The sequence below is a fragment of the Mustela putorius genome, unplaced genomic scaffold, assembly GCF_011764305.1.
Source record: "Mustela putorius furo isolate JIRA1106 unplaced genomic scaffold, ASM1176430v1.1 tig00000759_pilon_pilon_pilon, whole genome shotgun sequence".
In the NCBI taxonomy this organism is placed as follows: Eukaryota; Metazoa; Chordata; class Mammalia; order Carnivora; family Mustelidae; genus Mustela; species Mustela putorius.
Window position 1 is genome coordinate 5,989,954 of NW_025421467.1, and position 16,628 is coordinate 6,006,581.

At 35.9% G+C, this 16,628-nt stretch overlaps 1 protein-coding gene across 1 annotated transcript in view; it reads left to right on the plus strand.

Moving 5' to 3' along the window:
• The first annotated feature begins 521 nt into the window (after positions 1 to 521).
• Positions 522 to 16,628, plus strand: part of UFL1 (UFM1 specific ligase 1) — a 32,173-nt gene continuing 16,066 nt past the window's right edge. The window contains exons 1-9 of the mRNA XM_004767063.3: positions 522 to 708; positions 1,978 to 2,123; positions 3,093 to 3,121; positions 4,022 to 4,119; positions 4,695 to 4,809; positions 6,618 to 6,748; positions 11,579 to 11,637; positions 14,357 to 14,503; positions 15,767 to 15,942. Of these exons, the coding sequence (XP_004767120.1) occupies positions 632 to 708; positions 1,978 to 2,123; positions 3,093 to 3,121; positions 4,022 to 4,119; positions 4,695 to 4,809; positions 6,618 to 6,748; positions 11,579 to 11,637; positions 14,357 to 14,503; positions 15,767 to 15,942 (978 nt within the window). The 5' untranslated portion in view covers positions 522 to 631. The remainder of the gene's footprint in view (positions 709 to 1,977; positions 2,124 to 3,092; positions 3,122 to 4,021; positions 4,120 to 4,694; positions 4,810 to 6,617; positions 6,749 to 11,578; positions 11,638 to 14,356; positions 14,504 to 15,766; positions 15,943 to 16,628) is intronic.

Genomic DNA, 16,628 nt, shown 5'->3' on the forward strand with positions numbered 1-16,628 from the left:
CTCTCTGTCAAGTAAATAAATAAAATCTTAAATATATATATATATATATATATATATATATATATTTAAAAGTAAAAGGGGACAAGAAATTTACTCCAGATTAAATAGCTTTTACTGGCATCTATGCAGGGGAAAGCAAAATAAACGTGTCCTTTGCCTTCTCTATTTCATCCATAACGGTATATACGTATCATCGTATGTTTCTATTTCTTCGTTGCTTGATGGAGCCAACCTTCCGCAGAGGAGAAACAGGAAAAAGTAACATTCTAAATCCAGAATGAGATTAAAGCAATTCCCAGTCTTTAGGGTACCCGAATTAGTCACCTTTGTACAAAACAAAACAAAACAAAACAAAACAAAAACAACACACACACAACGCGTACCTACCTTCAGTACTGTCTCCCCAAAGCTAAAACCTGTAGCTACACAGCACGGAGAACGCCCCGCCCGTGCGAGGTGGGCGGGGCTGCGGCTCTTCCGGCACGCCCCTGCCGGCGCGGACCACGCGCGCCCGGGGTCTGCGTCGGGGGAGGAGCCTCCTGTCGCTCCGCGCGGCCTGTTCCGCTTCGGCTCCCGCTGGCTTAGGCTGACGTGTCTGCAGTTCTGCGGCGGCTCGGCGAGTGGGGCCGTGATGGCGGACGCCTGGGAGGAGATCAGGCGGTTGGCGGCTGACTTCCAGCGGGCGCAGTTCGCCGAGGCCACACAGAGGTGCCGACCCTCCCTCTCCGTTGCGGGGTCCAAAATAGCCCCTGGCAGCCACGCCGAGATCTGAGGCCGGGGATCCCTGGCTCTGGACCCCGCACCTTCCCACCCTGTGTCACCATTTCTGCCTTCTCCTCTCTCCCGTAGCCTGGATTGCAGCTCCAAGTCTACTTCTCGGCGGTGAAGCCCGAAAGCTTCTACGTCCCGAAGAACCCCCCCCCCCCCCCCAGCCATGCCCAAGCCAAGAGCTGGCGCGCCCCGCCCTCCCGATGGCCGAGGCTGGCGACTTCCAGCTGTTTGCAGAGTGTCCCTCTGAGCCTTACTTACCCGTCAAGTCCCTTCGGCATCAGGGCCTGTTGTGCATTACGTGACCTAGAATAAGCCGGAGAGGAGAGGCTAAGGCCAAAATACAGTACTTAGCGAATGTCCTGTTGACTCTTCTCAGACATTTTGCCTTTTTGTGCACCAGAAGAGTTGTGCTAGGCCAGACCCATGGTCCCATCTGTCATTTTTAAGGACTCCTTGGACACTGGCATTTCTTGCAAACCCACTAACCTTGGGGGGATGTGTTCTGGGCACCCTAACTCTGCTTTTTATGTTACAGAACACATGCACAGTGTTAACAGAATGCTCTCTCTCTCTGGACTGTCTCTCACCTTTGATGTTTTTGTGCCTTCTGGGGCTTGAAGACCTTAAATCCTTTAATACGGTATTTTGTAGCACTGAGAGCAAACTAGGGCAGGTATTTAAGTGCTTCGATAACAGTTGCCATCCTGGTTTTCCTAGGCCATATCCTGTCTACAGACCAATAGCAGTAGGGAAACAATCACACACTTAATTTAAAAGAAAATTCTGGTTTGGTTTTTTTTTTCATTTTTTTTTTTTTTTATTGACCTTAAACTGTAAATTGAAGTTAAAAGAGCAGGATTTTTCCCTATCTAAATTATATGTCCTCACTTTTCTATTCAGATTTGAAGAGTAGAAGCGGGTCCAGAGGAGGGAGCAAACTTGAAATTCTGTCATAGAATGGTTTGTACCAATTAGGTACATGACTTAAGTTTATGTAAACCTGCTTGCTCCCAAGAATTGTTGTTGTTGTTTAACTTACTGAATCAGTATGGTTATTACTAATAAGAGATGCAGATTTTGTAATATAGACCCTCGTGACTATTCATCCAAACTTTTTTTTTTTTTTTAAAGCCCGTTTTCATGCATTGTTAATTTTGTTAAGCACAAATGTATCGAGTGCATTTTAAAACTTCTTGTGTCTCTCAGGTTGTCAGAGCGGAACTGCATTGAGATTGTGAATAAATTGATTGCTCAAAAACAGCTAGAAGTAGTTCACACACTTGATGGGAAGGAATATATTACACCAGCTCAAATTAGTAAAGAAATGAGAGACGAGCTACATGTCCGAGGTGGTAAGTAATTCCTCAATTTTCTCCTCTGGTTATTTGGAAGGGAAAAAACAACTTAAAACATAGATAATAAATTATTTGGAGGGTATAGGACCACCCAATTATATTGTTATTATAATAATATTATTTTTAGGAGTTATATATCCTATAGGTGAATTAATCAACTGTTTCTATTCATAGTTCATGAGTTTATTGCATGACTCAAGGGAGGTTACTCAGCTATCTATTATCAGGTGGTAATTATGAAAGGAGAACAGAGATTTTAAAGGATTATAGGTTGTTGAAACATGAGGCTATACTACCACACTCTTTTTAAAAACTTAACTTTATGTGTTTGTAAATTAGCAAGTAGTATGGTGCTATATCTATTGTAGGAAATGCTATTACAAACATATGAAGTTTTTGTCTTTTTAAAATTTGAACAAACTACCGAGCTAATTTGAATACTATTTGATTAAAATAGAAGCAACTATGAAAACAACTCTTCAGTAGATGTTATCAGATACACCCTTGGTGCTGATTCATCTTCCAGCATAATACTAATAAAATATTAGCTATAATTTGGAATACTTAACAGATTTTCTTTTGCCAATAGGTGGAAATGTACTCATTCCAAAAATTTTTTAAAAGTTCATCTGAATTTAGTTGTATCCCTTTGGTCACAGTAGATAAATTGTGATAGGCGGTAAATCTTAAGTCTATAGGTCTGGCCAACTTGTGTATCAGTTGCTGTTTGTTACTGGCCTGATGTGACAGATAAAACTTCAAAAATAAATTATTGCCTGTGCCTTCAGCCATAAATAATTATTCAGCTAATGGTTTGTATTTGAAAACATTAATTATTGTGGCTTTATGTCCTTTGTAGAAGGAGGACTTTGACTGCCCATAATGTAAATCTGTTGACATTTACAGTTTTTGGCTTGTGTGTACTTATATGTAAATATGACATTAATAGATGTCTTTTCTTTAAAGGTCGAGTGAACATTGTTGATCTGCAACAGGTAAATTTTAAATTTATAAAATTTTTTACTTTCTCAAGTTTTTGATAGTGTGACTTAAATATTCATTAATGCTGGTATCGTATTTGTACAATGTTTGTGAAGAAATAGTTTTATAGTCCTCAGTAATAAATTTAATCAACTTAATAAGTTCTGATATATTGAATGATTTAATAAATTCTTCTTTCTGGGGCGCCTGGGTGGGTTAAAGCCTCTTCTTTTGGCTCAGGTCATATCCCAGGGTCCTGGGATCGAGCCCCACATCGGGCTCTCTGCTCTGCGGGGAGCCTTCTTCTTCCTCTTTCTCCCTGCCTGCCTCTCTTGTTTACCTGTAATCTCTGTCGGTCAAATAAATAAATAAAATCTTTAGAAAAATAAATTCTTCTTTCTCAGTTTCTTGCTTATTCTTTACCAGATAAACTCATAGTTGTCATTTTATGTAGTCACAGAGTTAATGTAATTTGGAGAGGAAAATAATTTTCATGTTTACATGCTTTTAGTATATGAATGGAGTAAAGAAATATTTTTAAAAGTAGAAGATATTTCTAGAATATGTAAGTGTGCATGTCATTAGCAAGGTACACTATATACAAGAGGCTGGAAAATCTTGTGTAAGTGGTGCCTGTTGTATGAAAATATAGCTTCTTAATGCAAACTGTCCTAGCAAGTGAAAATGTATTGTTCAGAAATGAAAGTTAGTAAGCAATAAGCTTCTAATTTTTTATTTGACTGAGACTTTTTCACAGTATTTCAAATTAACCTAAGAGAAAGAAAGTTTTTAAGTAGATAGTTCTAATAGTCACTGTATTTATAATTCTAATATGTAATATTATAGCTCTAATATGTAACAAACTCAAGAAACAATATGAACTTATCACTAATAGAATTTTATTTATTTTCCAGGTAATTAATGTGGATCTGACTCATATTGAAAGTAGAATTGGTGACATTATAAAATCAGAAAAACATGTTCAGTTAGTGTTGGGACAACTGATAGATGAGTAAGTACAGTATTTAAGAGCACTTTTTTGTATTTCTTTATTTTTTTTTTCATGTTTAAAGTTAGAACAGTTTAGTGTTTAAGTTTAAATAATTTAGTGTTTAAATTTAGAACAGTTGTGGCCAGTTTGGCCTTTCGTTTAGAACTCTCATAATGCTGATTTTCATTATTAGGATCATTGTACTTAATAAATGCTTGATTGTATGAAGTACTTGGAAATAATAAAAAGTTGGATTTTTTTCCTGTTATCTTAAAGCAGCATAAAACATAACTTTTATGATCTTTCCTTTACAATATTAACTCTGAAAGCAAAACATTCTTCCAAAAATATTAATGAAAAATGACTGAAGGAATTTACATTGTATTTACATTGTTAAAAAATAATCCCAGCACTTATCATTTGATTGACCTTACATATTTACATGGATAAGAAAAAAATAATCTTAAGAATATGAGTCACGAATCAAGTGTATCTAAACATACCCTATTCACTATTTTGTTGGCATATTTTATTGCACAGAAATTAAACATAAAGAGGAAAATCATTACTTGTAATTTTTTTTTTTTAACTATTAGGAACTATCTGGATCGCTTAGCAGAAGAGGTAAATGATAAATTGCAAGAAAATGGTCAGGTCACCATATCAGAGCTGTGTAAAACCTATGATCTTCCTGGAAACTTTCTGACACAGGTATTTTTTCTTAATAGTATAATATCTTTTCAGATAAATAAAGAATTTTAATTGGAAGAAAAAAACTAGATTTTCTTATCATTACTTGATTTTTTTGACTATTGCTGTTGTAGCAGTTTATTTGGGGGATACTTCTGAACATTTATGGCTCTGATGAGACCATTTAGAAATGATTATTTCTTTGTTCTTAAAGTAGTTTGGTATTTTAGAATTACAGACATTTATTTTGTACAATGGAAAGTGCATGGGCTTTGGAGTTAAACAGACTTTGATTTGAATTCGTTTATGCCACTGTTTAGTTATTTAGTAATTTAGGAAATTATTTAGTTATTTAGGAAAATTATTTCAACTCTTTGGTGCTTCAATTTACATATCTTTGAAATGAGAATAATTAGCTTTTTCATAGACTTAGTAAGGTTATACACATGGTGTATCTAGTGAGATGTCTGGAACAATGGAGGTACTCAATAAATGATTTTGTTTTGTATTTACTGGAATAAATAAGAGAAAAGTCAAATCTCTTCTTAGGTATATATCACTTTAAGAAAATTCAGTCTCATAATTGCATGAGACTAATTTATAATACAAAGAGATATACTCACCCATTTTGTAAGAGTGATTTCCTATTATGGCATCTAAAATACCATTTGAATACAGACCTATTTTATATAGTATTTCAGGAGCCTACATTCTATTTTAAGTGAGCAAATATATTTTAATCACAGAAGGTCAAAAAATTTTTTGTAAAACACATTTTAAGAGTATCAGAACAGGCCCAAATGATTTCTTAGGAAACTGCACTGTTGACACATTCTGGAAATGCGTATATTTTCTTAACATTTTTCAGTTTAGTTTTTCTGAATATCACAGGCAGTATTCTAAAAGCTCATTAAGAAATTGTTGAAATGCAAAAAAAAAAAAAATTGTTGAAATGCATTTTTCTATATCAGAAAAGTATCAGCTACTCCCCTAAGTAGTGCTAACTCATCTTGGGATGTGAAATATGTCCAGACTTATTTCAGATGTACCTGACCCCAGCCCTAGTCCTAGAAATACTCTCAGGATTACCAGGGAATCATGTTATCTGCTAGTATAGATCTCTGGGCACAGATAAACTTGTTAATAATTGCATCAGAGAAGAGAACTTTTTAGGTCTTAATATTTGTGTAGGTTTCAGAATCTTGGAATTACATTTATTTTACTCAGTGTTCAAAACTCCAGATAGGGTCTCCTTGAAGACCCATGTAAATATGTTGGCTGCCTCTATGTTTCAGGCTGCCTATATCTAGAAAACTGGTTAAGCAGTCACTTTTATTTTACATTAGAAAGAGCCCTTCTTGGGACACCTGGGTGGCTCAGTGGGTTAAGCCACTGCCTTCAGCTCAGGTCATGATCCAAGGGTCCTTGGATCGAGTCTTGCATTGTGCTCCTTGCTTGGAAGGGAGCCTGCTTCTCCCTCTCTGCCTCTGCCTGTTTGTGTGCTTGCGTGCTCGCTTGCTCGCTCTCTGATAAATAAATTTTTAAAAAATCTTTAAAAAAAAAAAAAAAGCCCTTCTTAGGAAGTAGCAAAGCCTTTTAAGATACCAGCTATTTGACTCATTGAATTCTCGATTTTGCTCTGACATGAAGTTTCCTAGATCCTAAATCTTCATTTTAGCTTATAGAGCCTCTGAATTTGTGTTTGTTGAAATGTTCAATTGTATGGGTAATACTAGCAGCATGACTTTATTGAGACTATACAATTATACAATTATATATATATAATTTTGTTCTTTGAAATTAATAAAAATTTGCATCTTTACCCCCAGGCCCTAACTCAGCGACTAGGTAGAATTATTAATGGACACATTGATCTTGATAATAGAGGAGTAATATTTACTGAAGCTTTCGTAGCTCGACATAAAGCACGCATCCGTGGACTCTTCAGTGCCATTACCCGGTAAGCCTATTTAATTTTTTTTAAGCCTGTTTTAAAATAGGTACATTTTTACATATCTTTGACCATGGTGTGCTTTTTTTTCCCTATGAGCTTTTCCTCTTTTCTTTCCTTTTTTTTTTTTTAATTAAAATCTCATTCAGGACCCTACTTTTTTAGGCATACAAAAGGATTGGTTCCTTCTGTGAAACGGAAGTGGGGATTCCAGAGCCCTAGAATGTAGCCAGACTCTCTCCAACCCACATCTCCTTCCACTCCTCACGTTAATCACCCTCATAACCCCAGATGTGGGTCTACAGAACAACTAGAGGGGTATATGAAGTCATCCTAGGATCATGGAAGGAGCAGGCCATTTAAAGTCAGAAGTCCTCAGGCCCTTGCTCTATCATAGAGCCCTGCTGTGAGCTGCAGCAGATGTCAGTTACCTAACTCCTTTGAACCTCAGAGGGGTTCAAACTAAATGCCATCCTACAGTTCTAATGAATAACAATGTTCATTTCAAAATCACTTGAACTTTTCTAAAATAAGAATTTCTGAAAATGGGGGTGCCTGGACAGCTTAGTTGGTTAAGCCTCTGCCTTCAGCTCAGATCATGATCCCAAAATCCCAGGATCAAGCCCCACACTGGGCTCCCTGCTCAGCAGGGGTCTGCTTCTCCCTCTGCCCTTCACCCCATTCATGCCCTCTCTCTCACTCTTGCTCTCTCTCAAATAAAATCTTCAAAAAAAAAAAAAGAATTTCTGAAATGTGTGGACCCCGAGTGACTCTCCAATATGGAGGACATTCTCAATTATGTCCTCTCTCTTGTGTCATTAACTATCTCAGTGGCTTTTGGTCCAAATTTCTCCCATTTTAAAACAATCAAACCTCTCTCAGCCCCATATTCCACTCTGTCTACCCCACCTTATTTATCCCTTTCCTTAAAGTAAACGATCTCAAGAGTTGATGTCTTCTCAGCTCACCCATCTGGCTTTTACCAGGTTACAAAGTAATGACGTCAGTAGCATGAACTTTAATGCATACTTTCTGACATTGTTTTCCTTGACTTGGCAGCAGCACTTAACTTCATTTAAGTCTTCTTAAAATGTTCCTCTCCTTTTTGTTTTTGTTTTTGTTTTTAACATAACATTTTATTTTTTAAAGCAAAAGAAACTGCTTTCTTCTTACCTCCTTTGGTTGTACATTATAAGTCACCCTTTCTGGGTATTCCTCCTTTCCTAGCCTTTAAAGTTTTGTTTCAGGCCATCTTTTATTCTTAGTGTGGCACTGTCTTCCTAGGTGACTTTTCCTTTCTTTTAAATTTCAGACTCATATTACCCACACAGATCTCTACTGAAATGTTTGATAAGTCCCTCTAATTCAGCATATTTAAACATATTTAAAATAACTCATCATCCCTGAGCCCCACCCTACCCCACCTGAATTTATTCTACTTGTGTTTCCATTTTAGTAGTGAATGTTACTAGTCCAGTTGGTTTTGCCACAGTTCTGGGAGCCATCCTTTATACCAACCTTTGTTTTACTTCCCCCTTTTCTAGAACACAAAGGCTTTTGAATTCTGTGTTCTAAAGATTTATGTAATCTTTACTTATGTGACATGACCATTGCTCCCACTTCAGTCCATATTTTAGCTGGACTATTCTAGTAGCTTTCTAACCAGGCTCACTTCCTCTACTCTTACTACCTTCTGGGACATTGTTCTTTTGTCCTTCAGCAAATCAAAAGCATTTATTGAGCACCCAATATATGCAAGGCACTGGTACAAAAAACTAGGTTAGAGAAGAAAGTGTGCAAGTTAGTGCAACCATTTTCTTTTTTCCTTTTTTTTTTTTTAAATCATCTCACAATTACAGAAAAATTCAAGAGAACCTTTTTTTTTCTGTCCATTTGAGAGGAAGTTCCTTCCTAACATAGTATCCCATCACAGATACATTAGTCTGTGTCCTACAGACAAGGGCATTGTCCTATATAACCACATAACTACAATACAAACATCAGAATATTGACATTGATACATTCCTGCCATCTAGTCCTCAGAGCTCATTCACATTTTACCAGTTTTCCAATAATGTCTTCTACTGTAAAAGGACCCAGTTCATAATCATATATTGCATTTAATTGTCATGTCTCCTTAGGCATCTTCAGTCTGGAACACTTAAATGTGGTCTTTTTTTTTACTTTCATAACCTTGACACTTTTGTTAATACCATAGGCCAGTGATTTTATAAAATGCTCAATTTCGCTTGTCTGCTATTTTTTTCATGCTGATGTTCAGGTAATGCATCTTTGACAGGAATGTAACCAAAGTGATTCTGTGTTCTTGTTATTGAATCCTAGCAGGGAGTAGACAGTTTAGATTTTTCTAGTTACTGATGGTATGCAGTATAACTTCTTAGTAAGGAGATATCTGTTAGACTTGCCATAAAGCTACTTGTATTTTCTTTATAATTAAGTATTTGTGGGGAGGGCAGTTTGAGATCTTATAAGTTACGCTGTTTTTTTTTTTTTTTTTTAATCAGACTTTCAGTTTATTCATTTGTTTAAATCAGTATGGACTCATGGCTCCCTGTTTTATCCATTGGATTAAAATCTATTATTGCCATTATTTAGATACTTTTAAATTGGCTCTGATTTAGCTATTGGCCCACCCTTCATGCTGACTTCTGTGTCCTTTTAATACTACCCCATCATTCTTGGAACACATCTCTTCTTTCTGGTAAAACAAGAAGCTATAAGTTCAGCTCATAATTTTATTGCCCCAAACCTAGAATCAGCCATTTCCTTAAGGAACCCTGCCTGGTTCTTAGTTGAGCATACTATTTAGAAACCAAGATCTGGACGCTTAAATTGGTTATTGCTATTTGGTTTTCAACGCTCCCAAGCCCCCTCAGCAGAAAAGTTAGGGGATACACAGACACGTTAGTATACACCCCTCTATTTACCTATATTTTTGTATTTTTTATCGAAAACCATGAGTTCACACTGATATTTCCAGTTCCCTTCCAAGCACCTAGTTTTGTCCTAGTTTTCTCCTTTTCCATATTTGCAGCTCCCTTCTCTGGCCCTGAGAAACCTACTTCCCATTATCCTTAATATACACTTGGCCCTTGAACAACACAGAGGTTAGGGTCACCAACCCCCACACTGCAGTTGAAAATCTGAGAATAACTTTTGACTCCCCCAAAACTTAACTGCTAATAGCCTCCTGTTTACCAGAAGTCTTACCAGTGACAAATAGTTGAATAATGCATCTTTTGTATGTTATATGAATTATATACCTTATTCTTACAATAAAGTAAGCTAGAGAAAAGAAAATAATAAGAATATAAGAAAGACGGGGTACCTGGGTGGCTCAGTCAGTTAAGCATCTGCTTGGGTCATGATCCTGGGGTCTTGGGGTCTAGTCCCATGTCATCGGGCTCCCTCCTCAGCAGGGAGTCTGCTTCTCCCTTTCCCTCTGCCCATCCCCCCAACTTGTGCTCATTCACTCTGTCTCTCAAATAAATAAAATCTTCCAAAAAAAAAAAAAAAACCAAGAATGTCATAAGAAAAAGAAAATACATTTTCAGTGCTGTACTATATGTGTATTTTAAAAATCTACATATAGGGCGCCTGGGTGGCTCAGTGGGTTAAGCCTCTGCCTTTGGCTCAGGTCATGATCTCAGGGTCCTGGGATCAAGGCCTGCATCGGGCTCCCTGCTCAGCAGGGAGCCTGCTTCCTCCTCTCTCTCTGCCTGCCTCTCTGCCTACTTGTGATCTCTGTCAAATAAATAAATAAAATATTTTTTTTAAAAAGATAATTATAAAAGAAAAGCATTCTCAGGGATCTACCCCCCAAAATGAAGAGATATGTCCACACAAAGGCATGAAAAAAAAATGTTTGTAGCAGCATTATTCATAATAGCCCCAAACTGGAAACAATCCAAATGTCCATCATCTGATGGATGAATAAACAAAACGTGGTATCTCCATACAGGGAATGTCATTCAGCAATAAAAAGGAGTGAATACTAATTCAGGCTTCATCATGCATGAACCTCAAAATGATGCTAAGTGAAAAAAATCAGACATAAGAGACCATACATTGATTCCATTTCTATTAAATTTCTAGAAGGGCAAGTATGTAGTGGCAGAAAGCAGATCAGTGGTTCTCTAGGACTAGGGGTAGAGGGAGAATTAACTACAAACATCTGTGCAGGAATTATTTGGGTGATGGAAATATTCTAGACTTGAGAGCTATAGTGATGGTTCCTCAACTTCATAAATTTATTAAGATGCTTGAATTGTATGTAAATTATGCCTCATTAAAGCCGGGATTTTTGTTTTGTTTTGTTTTGTTTTTTTAAAGCAGTCATTACAGAAAATAGTGATAAACAAAAAGGAGCATTTTCAGTGGCTCCCTTCCAGTCATCCACCTAATCTGGGAGAATATCATTCCAGATTCCTTTCACTACATATATAATTTCACTTTTCTTCAAAAACAGGATCAGATAACATTCACCTGGCTATTCCTAGGTAGAGAAAGAGCCTCCCAGAGAGAAAGACTAGAATAAAGAAAAACATAAAATAAAAGCTGATCAGATACCACTAAATCTGAGGAGGGAATTTGGTGAGAAAGTGAATTGATCTTGGACTGTGAATACAAATCAATTCCCCTGGAATTTCAGTAGTGTAATTCTGATTAATGTTGTAAAATCTGGTGTTATTATTTGCCTTCATTTTTCTTTTAAATTAATTGGTGTTTTTCATAAACTAGCTATTCTAGTTATTTTTATAATTCATAAACATGTGTAACTCTAGAATGACTAAGGGCTTTTTCTTTCTTTCCATAAAGGCCTACAGCATTAAATTCTCTCATTTCAAAATATGGATTTCAAGAGCAGCTGCTTTACTGTGAGTTTGCTTTAAATTATATGTCACTTAATTAGCTGCTAAATAGACTATTAAAGTGAAACTTAACTAATTTTTCACGTTTTGACTTATTTTAACCTTAAAACTTACATAACTGAAATATTTCTCATTGAAAAGCTTCTCTATACCAATTTTCATGTATATATCTGTTATATCCACCAAACATTTAGTGTTGGCTACCCCAAAGGAATAGAATGAAAAACAAACTCTGTGTGTATGTGTGTGTATGTGTGTGTGTGTGTGTGTGTGTAAAATACTGCTATGCATATATATTTATAGAGAGATATTTAAAATTGTAGGATTAAGAATAATTTTCACTTTGTTTCTTACAGATTCTTGCTACATTTTCTAACATGAAAGTAAATAGTGTTTGTTTAAAAAATTTTTACAGAGGTGCTAGGCTGGCTCAGTCAGTGGAGTATGCGACTCTTGATTTCAGGGTCATGAGTTCAAGCCCCACATTGGGCATAGAGCTTACTTAATTAATAAGTAAATAAAATATTTTAAGAAATAAAAACATTTTACAAAGAGGATACCAGTAAAAATATGTTCTTAGCATTTAAACAACATTGTAATATCTCCAGAATAGTCTTGATTCATTACCTATATTATGTGTGTGTTTGTGAAGCTGTTACCAGGTTTTGAGGGCTTTTTTAAAAGTCTTGGTGGAACAACTTTTAAAAACAATGACTTAATCTTTTGGCTCAGATACCTGTGCAAATAGAAGAATTAAAATGAAGGATAGAAAAGAAATTCATGTTTAAAACCAAAAGTTAATTTTAATTTCCTGTATTTTTCAGAATATGGAGTTAAGTTTTTTGTTTAATAAATTTAAAATTAAAAATGTGACGTATGGGGCGTCTGGGTGGCTCAGTGGGTTGGTTAAAGCCTCTGCCTTCAGCTCAGGTCATGATCCCGGGTCATGGGATGGAGCCCTGCATCAGGCTCTCTGCTCAGCAGGGAGTCTGCTTCCCTTCCTCTCTCTGCCTGCCTCTCTGCCTGCTTGTGATCTTTGTCTGTCAAATAAATAAATAAAATCTTTAAAAAAAAAAAAAGTGACATATATTGGAATCTACAAATTGGCGATTGGTGGGATTTCATGTAGTTTTTCAAGTAATAATTGATAACTTTTAATTTAGCACGGATTTGTGCTGTACAGTCATGAAATTTATTTGTTGCAGTCTGTTGAAAAAGACTTTTCTAATGTTATCCTAATTTACTCAGCACCAAAATCTTGTAATTCATATAAGCTAATTTTTATTTCTGGTAAAGGCTGATTTTCATGAACATTTCTTTGCCAGTCATGTATTGACTGTGCTTTCTAATTTGCTTAGAAATAACTCCTTCCTATCTGCTTTTGTCTTTTTCAGGGTATTTTGGTATTTAAACAATGAAATGTTTAGTTAGATGTTATGGTTTAAATAAAAAAGCGTGTATTTTATATTAATGGTATCAACTGGCATTAGCCTTTTGACGATGATGAGGGTGATTAATGATGATGATGTGTGGTGGTGATGATGATATTTAGTTAAAATTTACTGTGTGCTCATCATACACCAGCTACTATTCCAAGCACTTTACTTGAATACGACAATTATTGGAGACACTTGCTATTATCTCTATTTCATGGCTGAGAAAAATGGAAGCATAAGTAAAATGACTTGCCCAGTTTTTGTCAGGGAGTAGGTGACAGAGTTGAGATTTGGACTTAAAGGGTGTCTAAATCTAGATCCATCCTCTTAACCTAAGCATTATACTTCTCTTACATGTGTTGCAATTTAAATGGTACAAATGTAATGACATTAAAAAAAAAGTAGAAATATAATAACATAAAAATTTTCATGGCTTGGGGTGCCTGGGTGGCTTAGTAGTTGAGCATCTGCCTCTGGCTTGGGTCATGATCCCACAGTCCTGGGATCGAGCCCCACATCGGGTTCCCTGCTTGGTGGGAAGCCTGCTTCTCCCTCTCCCTCTGCTTTTGTTCCGTCTCTCACTGTGTCTCTGTCAAATTAATTAATTAATTAAATCTTTTAAAAAATTTAAAGATTTTCATGACTTTATTTCACACAGTTGATTCTAATGTGATCCAGGTATCTTAAATGTTCTAAATAGGAGAAACTGAATTTGGAAAAATTTAGTGATTGCATATTATCTATTCTCAAAGTGTTTAGTCATCCACTTTCAAACATATAAATAATGGCATTTTTCCCCCCAAATTGCTCTTAACTAAAAAATTCAATGTTAGGGGCACCTGGGTGGCTCAGTGGGTTAAGCCTCTGCCTTCCGCTCAGCTCACGATCTCAGGGTCCTGGGATCAAGCCCCACATCGAGCCCCACATCGTGCTCTCTGCTCAGCAGGGAGCCTGCTTCCCCTCCCTCTCTCTCTGCCTGCCTCTTTGCCTACTTGTGATCTCTGTCAAATAAATAAATAATATCTTTAAAAAAAAAATTCAATGTTAATATTAACCAGTTTGTGTTACAAGTTCATTACTTTTAGCTAGTCGCCAGAATTTCCTAAATTTGTGACCTGAATATTCTCATAAATGGCAGGAAAGTTTTGTCTAGAATATAATGTCTTCATTTATGCAATTAAACTTTAAAATTGCTTTTTTTAAAGGAGAATAACTAAATTGTGAAATAGTATTTTACTCTTTGACATTTATACCTGCTCTGATTTATTTGTATTTGGTTTTGTTTTAAGCTGTGCTTGAGGAACTTGTTAATAGTGGACGTTTACGAGGCACTGTGGTTGGTGGGAGACAGGATAAGGCGGTGTTTGTCCCTGACATTTACTCCAGAACACAAAGTACTTGGGTGGATTCCTTTCTCAGACAGAATGGCTATCTAGGTAACTATTTCTTCTTGTCTTTGAAACTAAAATTTCTTTCTTCTATTGCACACGTTCTTAGAAAGTATTTTATTAGTCCTGGGAGTACACACATGCTCTACGATTGACAAAAGATTATAATGGTTCTCTGTGAATGTAAAAATAGCCAAATTGCAGATTTTTGTTGGTTTTGGAACTGAGTTTAATTTCATAGTTACTGAACAGTTTTAATATGGGAAGGCCAAAACTGGAACTGTTTGTTACCAGTGTTCCAGTGATGTGATACTATTACAACTTCAAGTATATTTTAAGTCACAAAAAATAATCTTATTTATTATATCTTATATTTTATGAAGTTGCCCAATTATTCAGATACAGAATCTTAGAAATACTTTATTGGCTATCATCTTTACAGTGTGCATTTTTATTAGTCACTCACTTCTTCAGAAACACTAAAGCTATTCTCACTCCTTTTTCTGAGGTTCTGTCATTTGGGTAAAGTAGATTGACTGAACTTAATCATTAAAACAATTAGTATATGTATATTATATATAATAGTCATATACATTATATATGTACATGTAGCTCACTTAGTTTGATCAGTTTCATAACCCAAGTCAAATCATGTAAGAAATCAGTTGCTTTCTCAGTAATAAACCTGTAAGATACTAATGGTTCAAACAATTTAAATCTATACTAGAATACTGGGTTTCACTTAATGTTTTCTTCACTTTCCGTTATGCCCTTTCAGTTTCTTCAACCATGGACTTGGATTAGAACTTTGTTATAATCCATTTTCTTAAATAGATTATTTGGGGGCAGAGAGTACAATAGATACCTCCAGTAACCTTAATGGCTCTAAATTTAAGTCTTTTTCTTTTCTTTTTTTTTTTTTACTTTTGTTTATATGCTAAGTCTAGTTTAAATTAAACTAGGGAATTACTTTGTCTTACGTTATCTGATACCTTTAGTTAACTGTAATAAGCAAAATAAATTCTACTTTTTGTTTCTGTAAATTATTACATTCTCCTTCACCCCCATTTCTGTAGTTTTTTGGTCTGTAGTTTTCATGTTTCCCTTTGACCCCTCAATTGGAGAGGGTGTGACATAGCTGGGATGGAAGAAGTATTTGAACTAATTTTTCTACAGCTATGTTTAGTAATAAAAATTTGGAAGTGCATTCACAAAGAATAGATATTGGTAGAACTTATTTTTTCTAGGATTTCTAAAAGATGGGAATAATTGACAATTTCTATTCCAATTCTATTTGTGATGTATTTCTAGAATTTGATGCTTTGTCCAGACTTGGAATCCCAGATGCTGTGAGCTACATAAAGAAAAGATATAAGACGACACAACTTTTGTTTTTGAAAGCAGCTTGTGTTGGTCAAGGACTTGTGGATCAGGTGGAAGCATCAGTAGAGGAAGCCATCAGCTCTGGAACATGGGTCGATATTGCAGTATGTTTTATCTTCTTCTTGTTAATTTTTCTTTAAACCAATGAGAACTGATACTCACCAGTATGTGGTCATTTTAATAGTTAGGATACATTAAGATAGTCTTGGCTTTGTAGCCAAATTGTAGCAGACATCGTTATGGCAAAAACAATCTTAATTATGCTTAAAGACTTTTAGCTTTTGAGGTAGAATGACCTTTTAGATAGAGATAGTCAACATCCAGAATTCCATAAATCTCAAAACAAGTAAGCAAACAATATAATACTCATAACAGTCTTGCCATTGATACTGATGAGATTTCTCACAATCTTATCCAAGTATTTACAAGTTTATTGGTATTAGCCACTGTATAGTGTTTGTGTATCCTTTATCCATTCATTAATCTCTGCTCGTGTACTAACATGACCTGCTTTAGTCCTGTTGGTGTTTTACTTCAGTGTTCAGTATTGACCTGCCTTTATTATGCCAAAGTGAAAAGTACAGGTGAAGAGAAAGAAACAAGAGGCCATCCCATTATTACTAGGCAAGGCCCAGATTGTCTTAAATATATATATATATATTTTTAAGATTTTATTTATTTATTTGACAGAGAGAGATCACAAGTAGGCAGAGAGGCAGGCAGAGAGAGAGGAAGAGAAGCAGGCTCCCTGCTGAGCAGAGAGCCGGACGTGGGACTTGATCCCAGGACC